The sequence below is a fragment of the Rhinoderma darwinii genome, chromosome 4 (genome assembly GCF_050947455.1).
Source record: "Rhinoderma darwinii isolate aRhiDar2 chromosome 4, aRhiDar2.hap1, whole genome shotgun sequence".
In the NCBI taxonomy this organism is placed as follows: domain Eukaryota; kingdom Metazoa; phylum Chordata; class Amphibia; order Anura; family Rhinodermatidae; genus Rhinoderma; species Rhinoderma darwinii.
In genome coordinates, this window is record NC_134690.1 from 365,314,368 (window position 1) to 365,333,930 (window position 19,563).

At 40.5% G+C, this 19,563-nt stretch overlaps 1 protein-coding gene across 1 annotated transcript in view; it reads right to left on the minus strand.

Moving 5' to 3' along the window:
- Positions 1 to 1,831: 1,831 nt before the first annotated feature.
- Positions 1,832 to 19,563, minus strand: part of JAG1 (jagged canonical Notch ligand 1) — a 40,537-nt gene continuing 22,805 nt past the window's right edge. The window contains exons 7-26 of the mRNA XM_075863084.1: positions 19,346 to 19,465; positions 18,580 to 18,693; positions 18,353 to 18,466; positions 15,954 to 16,067; positions 14,654 to 14,700; positions 13,867 to 14,040; positions 13,254 to 13,404; positions 12,424 to 12,588; positions 12,197 to 12,310; positions 11,699 to 11,812; positions 11,492 to 11,605; positions 10,894 to 11,010; positions 10,436 to 10,463; positions 9,670 to 9,755; positions 7,590 to 7,703; positions 7,145 to 7,254; positions 6,247 to 6,486; positions 5,491 to 5,622; positions 5,111 to 5,258; positions 1,832 to 4,309 (exon numbers count right to left, since the gene is read on the minus strand). Of these exons, the coding sequence (XP_075719199.1) occupies positions 3,855 to 4,309; positions 5,111 to 5,258; positions 5,491 to 5,622; positions 6,247 to 6,486; positions 7,145 to 7,254; positions 7,590 to 7,703; positions 9,670 to 9,755; positions 10,436 to 10,463; positions 10,894 to 11,010; positions 11,492 to 11,605; positions 11,699 to 11,812; positions 12,197 to 12,310; positions 12,424 to 12,588; positions 13,254 to 13,404; positions 13,867 to 14,040; positions 14,654 to 14,700; positions 15,954 to 16,067; positions 18,353 to 18,466; positions 18,580 to 18,693; positions 19,346 to 19,465 (2,771 nt within the window). The 3' untranslated portion in view covers positions 1,832 to 3,854. The remainder of the gene's footprint in view (positions 4,310 to 5,110; positions 5,259 to 5,490; positions 5,623 to 6,246; positions 6,487 to 7,144; positions 7,255 to 7,589; positions 7,704 to 9,669; positions 9,756 to 10,435; positions 10,464 to 10,893; positions 11,011 to 11,491; positions 11,606 to 11,698; positions 11,813 to 12,196; positions 12,311 to 12,423; positions 12,589 to 13,253; positions 13,405 to 13,866; positions 14,041 to 14,653; positions 14,701 to 15,953; positions 16,068 to 18,352; positions 18,467 to 18,579; positions 18,694 to 19,345; positions 19,466 to 19,563) is intronic.

A 19,563-nucleotide genomic window follows, 5' to 3' on the forward strand; every position in this document is an offset into this window, starting at 1 on the left:
TTTAGAATATTCTATCAGTCTTCACTTTAGCTATTTAGACATCACAATGAGATTTTCCATTTTTGGGATCCTATCAGTTCTTTTTATTGCGCCTCTTACTCTTTCACCAGTGCATTGCAACTTATCATAGAGTGTCCAAAATGGATTACTTCCGTTTGGTTATTTTTGCTTCAAGTGGATGGTGGTTCTTCACTTGGTTGAGGATCCTCTGCATGGAGTTTGTACGTTCTCCCCATTTATGTGGATTCCCTCCAGGTACTCCAGTTTCCTTCCGCACTCTAAAAACATACTGATAGATTTATTGGCGTTCTATGAATCTGGCCCTAGTGCGTATGTGCATCTGCTATAGGGAAATGTTGAGAATACCACACACAAGAGAATAAAGTTCAAAGACATAAAAAGGCCACAGCCCAGACACTTATTTTTATATTATATTTTTCACCGCTCTGAGGAAAGCGGATCAGAAACACAGGGGCACAGCATTCAGGGCGCTTCTGCCTCTTAATTTTAGCGATCGGTGGCGGTCTCAGAGCACAGATGCTCACCGAGCAAAACGTCTGACATGTCAAAAGTTTTGTTACACTTTAACAGGGTCCAGGAAACTTTACTGTTCTATGAGTCATTAGAACTTGTACCAGTATCATCAAGTTGATATGGTGCAAAGTTTTAGAAAAATAAGGGTAATATGGATATTAACACGCTAAGCACCTTTTGTTCTAGTTCAGAGACCATTCTGCTTTGAGCAAAGTGGTCCAAGACAGACTGGTTGCTACAGCCATGCCGACTGGAAACTAGATGACTAGAACTAGATTACTAGGCATCGTGTAGTTAGCATTGAGACAGACATAGCTCATTGAAATGTTGGAAGAACTTGGTCAAAAAAAGAAAAACAAAATCGACCCCGGTCTCTTGACCGCTATCTTCCTACCCATCATGTATACAGCTCAATATAGTATCCTACAAAATTAAAGGCAAGCTTCCCTCCTGTATTGAAGGCCCATCCACCAATCCCCTTCAGATAGTTGCAAAAAGCAACTCAGTGTTCCTCTCACATTTTTACAATGGGGTGGTTAATGTGGATCAACCCAGCTCTCTTATCTCCTAATGAAACAAAAAGATGAAAAATAGTAGGGGAAATTATGGCAGCACAGTGGAAGGCTTCATTCACATCTGCGCTAGGATCCCGTTCCGTCTGAGCTTTCCGTCGGAACAGAACCCTGACAGACACAAACAGAAACCATTAGGTTTCCATTTCAATCACCATTGATTTTAATGGTGACTAATCCAGTGCCAACCGTTTCCATTTGTCTCAGTTGTGCAAGGGTTCCGTCATTTTGATGGATTCAATAGCGTAGTAGACTATGACAGAACCCTTGCACAACTGAGACAAATGGAAACGGTTGGCACTGGATTAGTCACCATTGAAATCAATGGTGATGGCAACGGAAACCTTTGGTTTTCGTTTGTCAGGGTCCCGTTCCGATGGAAAGTGCCGACGGAACAGGGACCCTAGCGCAGATGTGAACGAAGCCGAAACTGTACAAGTCTTGTACTGGTACGCTGCCCCAATTATGTTTTTTGTGGAATTAAAAAAATTATAATAATTATAGAAAAGAAATAAATAAATCTATAAATGGTGTTAGTGTTCACCATTTATATACTCTAATTTGAAGACTCACTCAAACAGTGAAGGTAGCCATTTTGTGGGCAAAAATGGTAGAACAGGAAAGCGAGGACTCGCCAGAATTCAAGACATCCAAGAGTTATGTTGTAGAAAATATTAAATTTAGCTCACAAAATGGATGCCACAGTTGTGTGCAGGTGGTAGGTGCTAGTGCGTTTAATACATAACTGGAATATAATGGACAGGTGATAACAAGCAGTGTGTTGAACAAAACATGAAATCCAATGTCACAGGTTTTCATACAAAAAAAATTTAATAAATATTACTTTCCAAAATTTATAGCCTTCAAAGAGGCAGGCTTTATATAAACACGAATATCACAATACAGGGACTCTTAAAGGATCTCTGTGGCCAATGATCAGATAACCAAGTTTTACCTTTTATGTAGATGTATACATAGTTTGTAACCAGGGGATCTGCTGTAGAGCGAATTACACATTCCTCTAGGGATCCATTTATGGAATGTTTTTGGTCAGGACACAGGCAATTTCTTCTGATGAGTGGCTACAAATGGCTTTAGAATAACTGAAAGTTTTTGATTGCGTAATGGCAGAATACAGATTTAATCTCTGTAGAGTCAGGAATGTTTATGTATGAATACAGGAAGCTTTAAAAATGCTTATCTGACAACAAAAAACATCAACCTTCGACACGGGGTCGAATTTGCTTTTTCCTTTGAGACATGAGTAGCAACTACCAGCTCCAGCGTGCCTTAGTGAGTCATTATGTCAGGGGTTCTATTGAAACTAAAAACACCCATTTGCCTTATTGAAATGGAAGGCAGTGTGTTAGGTGGAAAAGCAACAAGTGATCACTGTGTTTCTACTGTTCAAGTATTCAAAAACTAGCTTAATAGAATACATAATAGTATCTGTAGATTACAAAAAAAAAAAGAAGAAAATAAAAAATATCTACAAAGTGGTTCTTTAGCACATTTTAAAGGTGAAATAAAATGGAAAATCAGAATTTACAAAATACAAGATTGCGGAGCTTCGAACTTCACACAATTTGATTATTTTTTTTTGAATGTTTTTTTGTTTTTTTATTTTAACATGAATGCCGACATTCCTTGTACATGGATAGCTCTACACGGTTCCTTATACTGCCTTGTAGCAGAATATCTGCCAGTCACACTTTTTTCCTTTTTTTTTTTTTTATATCAAAGCCAAAGCAGCAAAAGATTTTTCCTACACGCTACCTCTGAAAACGGTTTCATTCTTAACTTACAAAAAGTTTCTTTAAAGTGATGCATTATAAAGTTATTTAACATCTGACAAATGTACAAAAACCAGCATTGAGGCATGTGTGCCTGTCCTATTCATAAAAAATAAGACGATTTTAGAACACCTTAAATTTTGGCATAGAGTTAACATGTAACAAGAAATGAATTAAAAAAAACAAAAACAAAAAAAAAAAAAAACCTGAAGCCACAAGCTTACAAAGCTATCAAAAACCTTCAACTCTAAACAAGTACATATAAATAAAAAAGGAATGATATTTAAGGCTCTTGATTATTAAGTTAATAAATCAAATATACACAGTGATTAATAAAAAAAAACAAAAAAAAAACATATTTACAGGTCTATACAAAAACTTCTACTTGACAATTCTTCATTTTACCAGCAACAGCTGACAGTCTCACCCGCCTCCCCCCAATTCCCAACACAAAATACAATAAAAAAATAAATAAACTCAAATTTCGATAGTTGCTGTGGTTCTGAGCTACAAAGGCACTTTCAAATACAGAACTAGTTGTACATTATAAAAACTAATATACAAAAAAAAAAAAATTATATAAAATAAATAGAAAATAAAATTATTCTAAAGACTGCATTATGGACACCAGTCATGAATGGTTACAGTTTGGAGGGAAAAAAAAAAAGCTAGCAAAGGCAATGCAGGATCTTCTGGGACGTTTCAGCTGCGGCTGAATTTACATTAGGGCACTTTTCACTAGTTTTGCATAGATGTGAAATGCAGCACTTGGTATTCCAGCCAACCACAGCAACTATCTTTGCCAGTGTAAGCCAGCTTGTCAAAACTTAAATTAACATAGGGATTCTAAGTAAATAATAGCCTTAGACTCAAATATTACACAACAGTTTAAGAACTAGAGACTCCCGAGCCCTTAAGAGCAGACACCAGCTCTGCATGGCAGCGCCTCTGTCCGCTATACAATGTACTCCATCCGATTTAAACTTTGTGCTGTTTCTAAGTCTCTGTTGTCCTGTTTATTTGTCCAGTTTGGCTGTTTTGTGGGAGTGCCATTAGGCGGCTTTTCATCTCTATCTACCAGCGTGTAAGCTGGCTGCTTGACATATCGGCTCTTCTGCTGGTGTTTATCCATGTCATCTTCTTCCACTTCTGAGTTGTGTGTCCTTATTTTTGCATTAATTTTTTTGTTTTCATAGTCTTTGATGGGAACGCTGTTAGCTGCGTGCTTTTCAATGGGGTTTTTAATCTGGTTCAGTTGCTCCCGGACGTTGTTGGTGGTGTTGTCGTCAGAGGCGGTGTGACTCTGGTTGCTCGGCTTTCTACGTTTCCAGATACACCAGTAAAAGGCAGTAATCAGGCAACAAATCCAGGCCACCGTAAGAATGGAGCTGAGCAAGGGCACAAGGAAGTCTAGAGGGAAGATGAAAACGAGTTAGTACATAGTATTAATACACAAAGTAGATTTCTAGCTTACCAAAATTTAATGGACACCAGTCTCTGAGACAGATCCCTTTAAAAGGGTCACTGATAAATTGCAGTAAAAACGTAGCACTGCCACAAATTATGGGAAAGCTACAAGTGACCTTGTAAAAATTGCAAACCACCCAAGATGGGTCCTGGCAACTTTTCTTTTTTCCCATAGGGAAACATTGAAGTTAAGGGTTCATGAGCACTGAACACATCAATCAACGCTTATTTGCTCCATTTAAATGGAGCTATGATCGGATGTATGGGGACAAGCGATTGTCAATACGATTGTTCGTCCCCATACATTTGCATCTTTCACGTTCCCCATTTACATGGGAAGATGTGCTGCCAACAAGCAACCAATTTTTGGGTGACATAAAAAAGATCTAATCAGCCAGATGATCAGGAGCGCTCATTCATCATTGGTCCGTGTTAAAGGGTCTTTACACGAGTTCTGGTATACTCGCAGTATTACCACAACTTACATGTCCTTTTGCCTATGGGTATTTGGCGTTGTAGTTCTCAAGTGGGTCACAATACAGGCAAGAATTATGGTTACCTTATTTTTGTATGTAATCTGACAGTCAAGTCTAGGCTAAACTAAAAAAGTGGCAAGTTGAACCGTCGCTTGGCTAACCACCTAAATATATGTTTGCTGAATATAGAAGGCTAAAAACAGCCTAATATACTCCCTAAAGTCCATAATAACTATAGTGACCTGTTCACTACTTCTACATCACTCACCGGTCTTGTTTTTGGCATGTGTTTGCACTCGGACTTCTGCCACAGATGCGATGAAGGTGTTGTTTCCGTCCCTTTTGCTAACAAGGTCGATGATCTTTTCTGTGATATCCTGAATCGTGCTACTTCCATCTCTTGTTTCGTCAGCAGACTACAGGTAAACACAATATTTATTGAAAAAAAAATTGAATCACACATAATATTCATTTTTGAGCTTAGACAACAGCTCTGTGCTATTGAATGATCATTACTGTACTATCTGGACACTAGCTGAAGAATCTGCATAAAAGGACATTGGTCTAGAAGTCTATAGACACAGTTTAATAGCATGGTCCCACTATATATACACCAGGTTGTGTAAAACGTCACATTATCCTACTTACTATAGCAACGTGGATCTCATTGTTTGCCAAAGGAGATGGCTCGCAGGTAACATAGATGGAATATTTAGCTGAAGCATTCTTCAAGATGTTAAGATTCCTCAGTTCATTGCAAATGCTCTCTGTAGTGAGGCCCTGATAATACAAAAATACAACAAACGTAAGGAATTCGGTTTATACCAGTAACAAAGGAAAGAGATAGTTTATGTCAAGTATATTTAATAACCAATATGTAAAACTAAACATCTTTATGATGATTGCGGACAATGTCATACTGTGCTAAATATAATGGCAGATCCAGTATAGGGGAGTTATTCGGGACATTTTGAAATAGGCAGCAGGGGGATGGTGTAAAATAATAAACTAGTATATACTCACCAGCTGTAGTGCCGCCTACTCCATCACTGAGGCCCCGACTCCAGGCCCAGAAGCTGATGATGTGATCACGTGCTGTTCAACCAATCACATGCCGAAACAGCCAATTGCTGGTTTCAGCTGTCACGTGTCAGTTATGGCAGCCACAACGCTCAGTGCAGCGATTGACTGCAGCAGCATGTAACTGCTGAATGGCACCTGACTGCAGCAGGAGCTTCCAGGACTCGAGCCGTCGAGAACAAGACCTCAGTGCTGGACTGTGGGGGGGTGAATGTCTGCCAGCTTATTATTTTACACCATAAACAGTCCTGGATAAATGTACGACTGTATTTGTCTTAGCAACAATTTCATAGAAATACAAGTATATGCCACATCTTCACTCACCGGAGACATCAGCTCTTTGTTGAAGCTAAAAGTGATGTTCACGCAGTTGTTGTCCTGATAACTTGCGTTGGCATTACATTTAATCTTCACTGGCGGCTGATTGGAGGGCCAGCATTCACCAGCTCCAGTGCAGGGAGGGACAAAGCAGTGGTTGTCTTTGATTGGTACACAAGATTGGCCAGGAGGGCACTCACTGTGACCTTTACTGTGTAAATCACAGCGCTGAGGACCACACCACACCTACAAATTAAAAAGCAAACTTTGTAACATATAGCGAGAAAAATATATTTGTATGCATAATAAAATTCCATCAATCCATCATCTGATAATCTAGGAAGTAGAATAATCCTAATTTCCAGCACAAACTACAATATAATGTGGAATTTCACAAAGCTAGCAGCAGAAAACTGCAGGATCTCCAACATTAGTCGTGAATTGTTTTTAAATTTATATGACCGTATAATATTATATCGGATAATCCATTGATGTCAGATATGTAATATTGTATATTTGCATTGTAGTTTGAACCTTTCTATTCTTTAAACAAATGTAACCAGATAAACCTCGTAAAAAGCTCCTTCAAGCAAGGAAACATTTGAACAGACTTTACGCATCACTTCCAAGGATGAATAATCAAGTGCATGAAACCACAGCGTATCTTCAAAAAATAAAATAAAGCCAGCCATGTGTACAACTGTGGGGCCTCATCACCGGGGGCGTATCTTGACATTACATAGCGATGACAGGATATTCTATGTGCAAAGATTTGTATTTTTTTTAATGCACAATACGATATGATTTTAGTCCCTGCGAACTGCTCTTCGGGATTCCTGGAGAAGTATAAGCAGCCGGTCACCATTCATGCCATCTCTTCACAGCATTGGACAATAAATCTTACCTTGGAGCAAGACACTCTTCCACCCAGGCACTGACACGTGTTGCAATCATCGTTCCATTTGGCTCCATCGGGCATAATATGATCATTGATTATACAAGGCCTTCCTGTAACTGCAAAAATGAGATGGTTGGCTTAGAGAACACGGTAAACAGCAAGTCAATTCTTATACTTCGGTTATAACTTCCCTTATAATGGAACGAACTTAAAGGGAGTCTATCACCAGGACAGAGCACTGTACTTTGCGATCTCCCTCAGTTCTACAGACAGTGAATGGAGCGGTGGACACGCTCGATCACTACCGCTCCATTCACACAGGGGACCCGTACTCTATTGATCGTGGGGGTCCCAGCGATCAGACATTTATCACTTATCCTGTGGAAAGGTGATAAAGTGTGGTTTATTGGAAAACCCCTTTAATACAATATACAAGAGTGGAAGACAATACCTTCTTGACACTTTGGACCACTGCGGCCAGGTGGACAGATGCAACGGTAGCTATTGATTTCATCAATGCAGGTAGCTCCAAAGGCACAAGGAGACGACTGACACTCATTAATGTCTTTAAAGAAAAAAAATAATAATTATGTCACCGAAATCATTCACTGAAGTAAATTGCGCAACAAAAGGATATTGCCTTCCCCGAGCTGCTCGGCTGTTTTACTATTAACAACATTAAGTAACCTTTGTAACAGCAATAAAGCAGAACAACGTATACAACACAGAGCATTGGCTCCAGAAAAAAATAATGAAATTCGAGATAAAGTTCAGAGTTTAAGGGCAAAGGTAAAAGCGCTGTTCTGCCCAGTGTTTCCAGGAATTACATTGATTTACTGAAATAAACCAAATTAAAATAATGAAGTAGTTTAAGGACGTGGTGACTAAGGCTGTCCAAGCACGGATGATGCAGGCGATCCGCCCATTAGTGGAGTGTGTATGTGCAAACCTCCATCTCCCCCTGTCCAGTCATATAATAATCCTGTATGAATGGAGAAGAGAACTATCGGCTGGTATCTATGAACCAACACTGGCCGCTCAAAACCCTTTTCTTTCAAAAGCAACGATCCAGAGGAGACTGGCCCACACAACGGATGGCTAAATAACACATAAATGATGGACAGTTTAATTTTATGCCTAGGCCTTCATAAAAACAAAAAGGCCCCCTGGTACTATAAATACAGTGTGATAGTTTGGGCTCTGTTGTAGATTTTGCATTGGGGCCCAGGATCTTCAAGGTATAGCCCTTGCCAAACAAGTTAGTCAACATTTCCAACCTTGAAAGTTGATTTTTTATTTTTTTTCCCCAGAAACAGCACCACTGTGTCATGTCTGGTAATCCAGCTCAACCTCATTGACTTAATTGGGAATGAACTGTAATACCAGACGAAGTGTATGGACAAGGGCGGCGCCGTCTCTGAAAAAACAAAAACAAAACAAAACTAGACGAAACCACAACTTCACAAAACAGGACGGATAATGAATGGTTAACTTCCTATTTCAGCAGGAAATGCTCTTTAAGTATATACACTATTAGTTTCCAGGTTTTCATGTAGAAAATGCTGTAATTCCTACTCTTAAGCCAAAAGGGTGACTCCCCCCCCCCCCCCCCCCACTGTATTAAAATGTAGCCAATTCGCTTACAAAGATGTTGGACTGGCCGTCTACCTCCTCCCCATCATCATCCTCTTTCCCTTAGAAGTCCAATCTCTTCCTCTGATGCAGAGACACAAAAGAACTTCCCTGCCTGCAAAAACCTGCACTCAGCACGCTGGCCTGAGCTTCTAACAACCAGGCAGCGAGGGAGGGATGTAGTTATCCATACGCCAACTAGACCCTGCTTGGCTGCCACCCAATTCTGAGCGAGCCTATTCATAAATGGGTGTGTGAAAGGTTCCCAGCTGTATTATCACTGGTATGGCTTTCTACATGGAATCTGGTGTGAAATCTACAGGGCCAACATTTGTGACAGAATGCCATTTAAAATAAAGGATGTCAGGCTAGATTAAAATTACAGTCTGTGCCATCCTAAAGGAATTACATGGAATCTATCCACATTTTAACCCTTTCGTTTTCAAAGTAAACAAAGCAAAGGAGGTTTGAAAAAAAATTATACAACGCGTTTATGAACATAAACTGGTCATAAGAGTATCAGCGGTCTGATCAGTACAGGATCAGGTGGGCAGTGCAGGGCATGCTGGGACACAACAGAGCAAATGCAGATTAAACAGTCCTCGGTGGTCAGTTTGTACAGTGCATAATGGATGCATAGGTGCTGTGGGATAGACAATGCATGCAACCATTTCTGTTCAGTGCCTATACATAATATATATCTTATAGGAGTCACATACAGTATAATCTCATGAAATTTCACTTTTAAAGTTTTGCAAACACGGATTTTTAGCTCATTAGGGATAAGGGACATCAGTCCGGTAAGAGGCACACTTTTCCAGTTTCAAAATCCCCCATAACATAAGACTAGAATGGTCGTGTTGAGTTTACGGCAAGACATAGGCGCAAGCAATACTTACTAATTCTACAGTCGGGACCTGCAAATCCAGCAGCACATTCACACCGGTACCAATTGTCCCCATCTACACAAGTTCCACTGTTGTAGCTGAAACAATATAAGACTTTAATTCTTAATACTTTAATTTCTATAGAAATTCCCCAGAAGAATATAGAGCAACATTTCTGCCTTTTGTACTTAATGGGTTCATAAAATATTCTATGACACGGTCTTGTTCTCTTCACACAATCGTGATCATATACTTCCTAGTAAAGATGCAGACGGCCAGCGCAGTTCGGCTACGCTATTCATTACGCAGTTTTGTGGAGCAGCAGCGACTTTATAGAATTAGTCAAGAACCTGGGAGTAGTTTCAGGAGCTGATGTATTAGACACTACCTGTATACTCAACGCAACACTAAAAGTAGTAAGGCTCCTCGCACAAGTGGGCACAGCCGTCGCTTAGAACATGAACTCAATTTTGCATAGGTCCTTCTAAAATACAGTGCCTGTCCCCTTCACAGGTGTCAGAGTTCAAAAGAGGGGCAGGCAGGGGATGGTCAATGCATTTTATAAAAGAAGAGGGTGGACTCCCTTAGACAGGGCATATTAGGAAATTACATGAAAAATATCACATATCGACGCCTTACATCAGGGACTGTTTCACAAATCATTTGATCCTATAAGAGGCAGAGCATCTTGGGTGATTTTGGTAGATCGTATAGGGACTGTCTTATCCTACCCATATATTACTGGTTGCAATATGTATTTGTTTGTAGTTGTACTTACCATGGATGTGGGTTGCAGTCATTGGTATCTAAAAACCAAACCAGAAGTACAAATTAAACAAAGTCTGCAAACTGGAAGTCCCTATAAACAAAAATCAATCATAGTGTAATTATATGTATTATAATAGATTCATGCAAACACAGGAAGAGCCCCTTCTATATAAAAAAGGAAGAAAAGACAGGATAAAAGCGAGTGAGGGGAAGCAGACAAGTTGTGTAGGAAAACACAGGGCACCATCTGTGTCTGGTTATCTCATGCACAACTTTCTCATGCCCAGGTCGAGCCTTTGTTGCTTGAAGTTACAGCACAACATGATTCAGGTGATGCTGAAGTCCATATCAAATACTTCCCACTTCTGGTTTCAATTTAAGGTACACAGGGTGACAGGATGAGCTAAAGGTCTACTCATGGACACCCCATCCCCCTTCTACTGCAGCCCAGCACTTAAAACAACTTACTTTGTGAGCACGTCGGACCTTCCCAGCCTTCTTTGCAAACACAAGTGAAAGAGTCCCCGCGGACTACGCAAGTTCCACCATTGAAGCAAGGATTTGGCAAACAGCTGCTGTTTCTTGCTATGAGGAAAACATTGCAATGTAAGCATGAACAGCGAGGGCTTAAGAGCAAACAGGAGGTTTCCATTTTTGTTATTCTCTTCATATAGCAAACTACAAACTCCCTCCATCTGCTGAATCGGTACTCATGCAAAACTTAACGTGATCATTACAGTGAGAGAGTCGGAGGAGATCTACTAATAGTTAAAGCACTACTTTATTTCTGAGCCGGGAGGTCAGTACTCCACATTTCCTTCCTGATATTTGGGCCAACAATAATGCTATGGCTGTGGTTTTCTGGAACTTCTTTGGCGCTATAGTACCTACAACACCTAAGGCTGTAAAGCCATTAATATGCTAGAACCTATATTGGGGTTCTCTTAGTACAGACATTTGTCAAGACATTGGTTGCCACAAAAGACCCTCTTTCTTAGTTGTATTAGAGCATGACGGATCTAGAGAACAGGATTACCCAAGTTCTCCATCCTCCTGGGGAACTTACCAATGTTACAAGTGGTTCCTTCCCATCCAGGTGAACACATACACTTAAAATTATCTCCCTGGTCGTAGCACGTCCCACCATTATTGCAGGTGGACCCGTCACACTGGCTGTCTTCTGTAGAAGGGGAAAAAAAAAAAATATATATGTTTTTGGGATTCAGCAGTTTAAAAAAGATAATTTAGCCTCAATTACAAAACACACACTTACGGGAGTGGCACGTCTTTCCTTTCCACCCATTCTTGCATTCACAGTAGAAATCATTAACCAAGTCTCGACAAGTACCTCCATTGTGGCAAGAATTTTTACTGCAGTTATTTATGTCTAAAAACAAGAGCAACAGATATAGCACATGGTTAGAAACAAAACGTTCATAAACCTACAGGCTGTCAGGTACAGCAGCAATCTGGATAGCAAAGAATCAAGTCTCAGAAATGCCTGGAAGGTGCCCGGGTTCATTTGTACATTAGTCTCCGTAATGTTTTCCACTGAAGCTGCATTATATAGTGTGACCCTCCAACTCCGCATAAGTTCCCCCACCTCAACTTTACATTAACATTGGGGTTTAATATTGAACATAAAATATCAACCATTGATGGTATCACGGTTTTCATAAGGGCAATAATGAGAAATATTCCTTGCCCAGCTCAGATTTACTGTAGGTCAATTAATTCCTTTTGCAATGACCACTTGTTATAACAAACTCACTTATTTCACAGTACGTTCCTTCCCATCCTTCACTACAAATGCATTTGTAGGAGTTTATCCCATCAATGCAGGTCCCACTGTTTTTACAAGGGTTGCTTTCGCAGTCATTGATGTCTGCAATAAAAAAAAAATAGAATTATATAATTGTTTTAATATATCATATAATCCAATGACAATAATTCAGATGTGCCTATAAAGGGGTTATATGTGTATAAGGGAACACTTACTTTCATGACAATATGTGCCAGTGAAGCCCTTGTTGCAGTCGCAGGTGAATTTTCCACCAGCCTGGCTCTTACATTTGCCATGTGGCCCGCACACATTAGAGGAAATGTACCGCACTCCTTCCGGGGTGCTGTTGGTAGCCACTGCAACTGTGCAGCTGTCAATCACTGCAAGGTAGGGAGGAAACGTGAAGAAAATGTTATAAAAGACTATGGAGTTTCAGGTAGAAACGACTGAAGCAAAGCCGTATTTTACAGCACATCTGCCCATCCTGCCGATGATCAGATCAATGCAATTACACTATATGGCCATAGTTGCCCAGTGAATGATTTGGTCTAAATAGGATATGTCTGAATAGAACGGCGATGCAGAAGTGCTGCTCTAGTTCCAATTCTGGTTTAGGCGTAACTGCATAAGACCCAATTTCAATGCACGGCCAGAATCAGAATAACATGAACATATACTAAACCTACATAAAAGCAATATTAAGCCAATATGGGTAACTAGTGCCGAGATGTAGTAGTATTATCATAACCTACAGACCAAGCAGCCCTCCAGTCTATAGGCGTAATACAGTAATAAAAAAATAAAAAAAAAATTAAAAAATGTCTCCAAACATTTTCAAAATAAAAAAAAATCCCAAGATGCAATAGGTTAGAGCAGCTAATTGACCCAAGAAGCAGCGCTTCCAACTTGCAAAGATTTAACCCCCTAGACACAGCTGGATTTTATCATCACACTGTGAGGGTCGTGACCATTTACGCGGTTGTTGCACACAAGTGATGGAGCTGTTGGTGGGAGCCCATGATATAACAATGACTGGCACACATACCTTCACAGGGAGTAGTGCGGCAGTGATCTTTTAACTGTGAACAGTTCTTTCCCTCGTAGTCCTCGGAGCAGTTACAGAAGTAATCTGTGGCGAGATTAAAGCACTGGGCTCCATTTTGGCATGGGTTGGGCTCACAGTAATCTATGTCCAACTGTAAATGTTGAAGGGGGAAGAAGAAGCAAAACAAAGGTTTTATTATTACCCTATTCAATGCTAAAGAGAGCAGACACTCTGGAATCTGGCCTTTTCATCTAGCTGCCTCCATTAATAAAATGTACAGCCCTGGTTTGACTAGATCAGTGCAGACAGATTCAGGATATAAAACAGTCACCAAAGGCCAGCAGTGAAAATACAACAAAAATTTTAACACGCAAACATTTGCGATCTGTTTAACTGAATGGATCCGATTTCTCTTACTCATTCCACCACACCCCCCCCCCCCCAACAGTTTATTGGCAGACAGCTGTAAGGAGTATGCCTATATAGCATGCCTGGCTGAACAGAAGGTATTTAGTGTACAAATCATTAGGAAAAAAAAAGGAGGATATAAAAAAACCACCCAAAAAAAAACCCTACAACAATTCCTTAAGGTTTGCATTTCACCAGCGCTCACCTGACAGAGGTTTCCAGAGAAACCAGCAGGACACAGACATTGAAATCCATTGATTTCATCCTGGCAGTGACCCCCATTCAGGCAAGGGTTGCTGGCACATTCATTGATGTCTTTCCCACAGCGCTCCCCTGCATAGCCGGGTGGACAGATACAGCGAAATCCATTAACCAAGTCCTGAAATTGACAGAGGTTGAAACAAAAGGAACTCTGTTTACTTCGATCCAACAATAACATTTGTTAGAAAAGAAAATCCGGACACACAATTCCCTATATGAATGTAGTAAATTATGTCCGCCTTCAAAAAGCGCCAGTCCCACGATAAAAACAAACAAGCGCGCACATATACAATGAGCTCTTACGCTGGCCGTACGTGCACAGATTTTATTCCTATTGAAATTAGTATAGAGAGAGAGTGACTAAAGTATGTATTATTTTTACATGCATAAAAAAAAAAAGCCGCCCTGATCATATTTGAGCTGTGCAAAGGATTTAAAAAAACTGCAAAAACTTTATAATGTATAGCAGGGTGGGCCTGTCAGCATATGGAAAGCCTTGTAATTTTAGGGTGTTATACCCAGCATGGTTACGCCACATATTTTTATTCTTTTAAATTGTTTTTTTTTTTTCACGATTACAACTTGATGCAGCATTTTGAACGGATGTCAAAAAATAATAATTCTGCCACAGTACCACACTCCAATCAGAAATCACGATTTTTGAAGAGAGTATATACACCATATACCGACTATTACAAAGTTCATGTAAAGCAATTAATATATAGGCTTACCTTGCACGTTCCTCCATTTTGACATTGGTCAATACAATCATTAATGTCTAAAAAGTAAAAAAAAAAAAATTATAATTACACAATGGTACTTGAACTAGAGACGCGTCGCTATGCACACTTCAACTAACGGCGACAGAATATAAATCTATATTACTGGAGCTAGATAGAGCTTTTGTCAAGTTTCCTGCATCCTTTCCTTAAGGCCTCATGCACACGACCGTATTTTTTCACACCCGTAAATACTGGCGTAAATACGGGTCCGGTGTCACACGTATTCCACCCGTTTTGCACCAGTATTTACGAACCCGTGCTCGTAAATATGGGTCCGGTGTCACACGTATTCCACCCGTATTTACGAGCACGTTTTTGGCAGCAAAATAGCACTGCACTAATCGGCAGCCCCTTCTCTCTATCAGTGCAGGATAGAGAGAAGGGACAGCCTTTTCTGTAATAAAAGTTAAAGAAATTCATACTTACCGGCCGTTGTCTTGGTGACGCGTCCCTCTCTTCACATCCAGCCCGACATCCCTGGATGACGCGGCAGTCCATGTGACCGCTGCAGCCTGTGATTGACCTGTGATTGGCTGCAGCGGTCACATGGCCTGAAACGTCATCCAGGACGTCGGCCCGGATGTCGAGAGGGACGCGTCACCAAGGCAACGGGCGGGAGACCGGACTGGAGAGTTGTCGGTAAGTATGAACGTCTTTTATTTTTATTTTTTACAGGATAGGGGATACATGTCTTGTTTATGGCAGAGCGGGGAGATACCTCCCCGCTCTGCCATAGTTTTCATTGTAGTCCCGGCGGTAGTTACGCCACTGGGCTGTGGCCTGCAGACCGGGTAGTCCCCTGACCTCGCCTCACCTCGCAACGCTCCCGTAATCACGGGTGAACACACGCAGCCACCCATGATTACGGGAGCCCCATAGACTTCTATGGGATGCCCGTGCCGTTATTACGGCATGAAATAGGGCATGTTCTATCTTTTTTAACGGCACGGGTACCTTCCCGTGAGCAAACGGGAAGGTACCCGTGGCTAACAGAAGCCAATTCTTCCACAAGCTTTCTAAACTTCACATCATTGTTTTAGCCGTGTTATCAGAATATGCCCATACTACAGACCAACACGTTTTGATAAAATTGTGTAATTTTCTTCCCAGGCTGACAACTCCCTTTTTCCTTATATTATATTAGTTAACTTATATAGATTTTCATCTAGGGTTCAAAAATAGGTGGAGGTTACTTTTTTTTTTGTCCCTATGAGACAGGAAGGGAAGGACTTTTGAATGGTATACTTACTGATGTCACAGTTCTGACCCGTCCAGCCCGGGATGCAGTCGCAGTAGTAACTACCAATCAGGTTTTTGCAGGAATTTGCATTCACGCAGGGTTTAACGTCACACTCGTTTGCATCTTAAAAAGGTAACAGAAGATTGATCAGTATAGACAGCAGAAACTTGTGTTGTATCAGCTGTTGGGGAACAACAGGGTCCAGCATGGTTTTCCAGTCAGCAGGACATTATTTTGGCATATATTTGGCCCATTATACACTAAAAATCGGGAGCATTTCCCAACGTATACAAAAATAAGGTGTGAACATAGCCATACTCAAACCCATCAAGCCACATGTCATTAAAGGGGTTGTCCAGGTTCAGGGCTGTTTTTTAGCGTGTATTGACACGCAGAGTTTTCAGGCGTATTTCGGGGCGTAAGTGCCTTGAAATACGCTAAACGCCTACAAACATCTGCCCATTGAATTCAATGGGAAAAACGGCTTTCAGTTCAGACAGGGTGTTATTTTACGCCACGGTATTAAAAAAAACAGCTTATAAAACGACACCCCATAAAATGAAGGCGCATGTCACTTCTTGGGCTGTTTTTGGAGCATTTTTTTATTGTTTCAATGGAAAAACAGCTCTAAAAATAAGTGGCTGTTTTCCCTTGAAAACAGCACCGTCATTTTCAGCCGTTTTTGATTTTGTGTTTGAACATACCCTTATAATGATGACCTAGCCACAGAATAGGTCATCAGTGTATGATCAGTGGGGACCGACACCTGGACACCGCACCAATCAGTTGTTCCAGCTGCCTCCGGAAGCAGATGGCTCCGTACACTTTTACTGCAGAATGGCCGCTATACTGTGGTCGGAGCCATCTGCTTCCGGCACCGACCACTGCATAGCTTCTGCCACCCAGAGGCAGCCATAACAGCTGATCGGTGGGGGTCATATAATGATGACCTCTCCTGTGGATAGGTCATCAATTTAAAAACAGCCCCCCAAGTGGACAACCCTAGTGGCTTCCGTGTGCGGTTAGTTTTATTGCGGACCCATACACTAGAATTGGCGAGACTGACCGCAAGTACGGACTAGAATAGGACCTGTTCTATAATTTGCAGAACGGAGACAAGGATCCGCAAAAAAACAAACAAAACCACCACACATGTCAGCACTGAAGAAAACAGCGGCCATGTGCACGAGCCCCTAGAATGTAGTGGGGTGTACTATCAGAACACGTCCCTTATATATTGCTATAGTTTCACTATAAAACGAAACTATCAGTACCTAAACACAAAACCATCAGACTGTAAAAGGATTACCGTATATTGTAGTAAATTACAGACAAACTATTCATATTTTTCGATTACAAAAATACTATTGCAATATACACAGCGAGGACGGGAAGACTTGGGTGGTTTATTTTCTCAGACTTGTACATATATATATGAGACACTACTAATCCTGCTGGCTTATTAAGTTCCTCGATCCTAATTTCCCATAAATATACACAAGTATAACCTTTGCACTGCCTTTCTACCATCATTCCCCGAAAACCGGAAAAAAAACGAAGAAAAAAAAAAAGAACAACAAAAAAAACAAAAAAAACAGTCCAGCGTATTTGCCTGCAAGGTGAGATTTGTAGGAAAAAAAAAAAAATAATAATAAACCTTCTTTAACTTAAATGGTAATTGCTCATTAAGAACAGTAAGAAGCAATTGACCATTTCGGGGGGGGGGGGGGGGGGGTGACTTTCTTTACTATTGTCAGGCAGATTAGAGAGTTTTATGAAGGGAATGTAGACAACTCATTCTTCATGGGATCATCCACATTTTGGAACCCAGCTGTAAAGTCCTAGGTCTGTGGGAGTTGACACGGCTGAAAAGATACAGCAACTTTCCCACAGGACCAAGCAGGGGAGAACATAGGCTCATGTTAAATGCTTTTCCAGAGTACACCACTTAGTTTAAGCATACTCATTTATTCATGGTTAATGCTGTAACCAAGCCGTACAGTGCAAGAGGTGCTCACTTAACTAGAACATGGAGAATTCCTGCACAGGGAGCTTGCCAATAAACATGCGTTACTATTATTTGAATGACACAATGAAAAAATGTAAAAAAAAAACAAAAAAAAAAACACAGGTAAAAATCTAAAGATCTAGACAGTAGAAGCCCTATAAAGTTCTTCAAGGAATCCTATAATGCTCCATTATCACATGCCACGTTGACTTTTGGTACTTGAGCATTGAACGCGTGTACCACTTGTGTAGCAGGAGGCGATTATTTATTGGATGTCTGGTCATGTCGGTTACAGTCGCTCAGTTGCACCCATGTTATAGAATAGGAGCTCTTGCACACAGTTCAGCACTTTCTAGAAAACAGATCCAGGAAAAAGACCTTATAAAATAGTTACGGTTACCTATTTGGCAGGTTTTTCCAGTCCACTGAGAAGGGCAAACACACTTAAACCCATCAACTAGATCTTGGCAGGTGCCACCATGGCCACATGGATTTTGGGCACAATCATCTATATCTACAATTAAATAAAAAAGGTTATTTTAATAAAGTTAATGTAACAATTATTTCAGAGCTATTTAAGACATGGATCCGGCATACAGTTACTAGATTATATTAAACAATACATACTGATAGAGCACGTGGGGCCAGTCCACCCTGGAGCGCAGTTACATTCAAATCCCCCAACAGTCTCCAAGCAACTTCCACCATTGTGGCAAGGATCAGAAAGGCAGGCATGTTCGGCTGGAATAAGAATATAAATAAATAAAATATATATATATATATATATATATATATAATCTGTATAAAAATGAGGGGGGGGGGGGGGTCTGCCATGTACGCAGACCACCTTGCTCTGCACTAATACCTCTATATCTTATGCTCATTAACAGTGCTTGGTTTAACACAACTTCAAACAAGAAGGAAATAATCTTTCATGCTAAGCTGACCTGATCAATGTCCCATAGCTTAGATCAAGTGGAGTCTGAGCCAGGACTAACACAGATTCCCATAGCCTTGAGATGGTATCGCCACTCAAACAGAAAAAAGTAGCAGCTCAAAAGGGGTTGTGCAGGATTTAAAAAAAAAAAAAGTCTGCTCCTCCCCTCCCCCCGTAAAAAGCTCCACTCTTTTCCGTGATCTGTCTTGTATAGCAGCTCATTCTCATTCACTTCAAAAAGTGGCGAGCTGCAATACCAGACAGTCCAAGGACAAGAGTGGCGCTATTTCTGGAAAAAAATAAAAACGACTTTTTTTCAAATCCTGGACAACCCCTATAAAATATTTTTTCTTTACATATTTACAGGGCATAACATTTTGCAATGATTACTGTAAAGTTACAAGAAGCTGGGTTCGAATAATAAAAAAAAAAAAAGAAGAAAAAAAAAAAGTTTACCAATTTCACAATTCCGTCCTGAATACCCCTCTGGACAGGAACACTCGTACTTGTCTGGACCGGTATTGCTGCAAGTGCCTCCATTTAGGCATGGCTGGTATGTCCCACAGGAGTTTAAATCTGCCAATAAAAGATGGCAAACATGGGTCATGGATGAATCTTCCAAGAGCGCACCATCGTAAGGTATTTTATGGTCAAAGTTGTATTCATGCACTCGA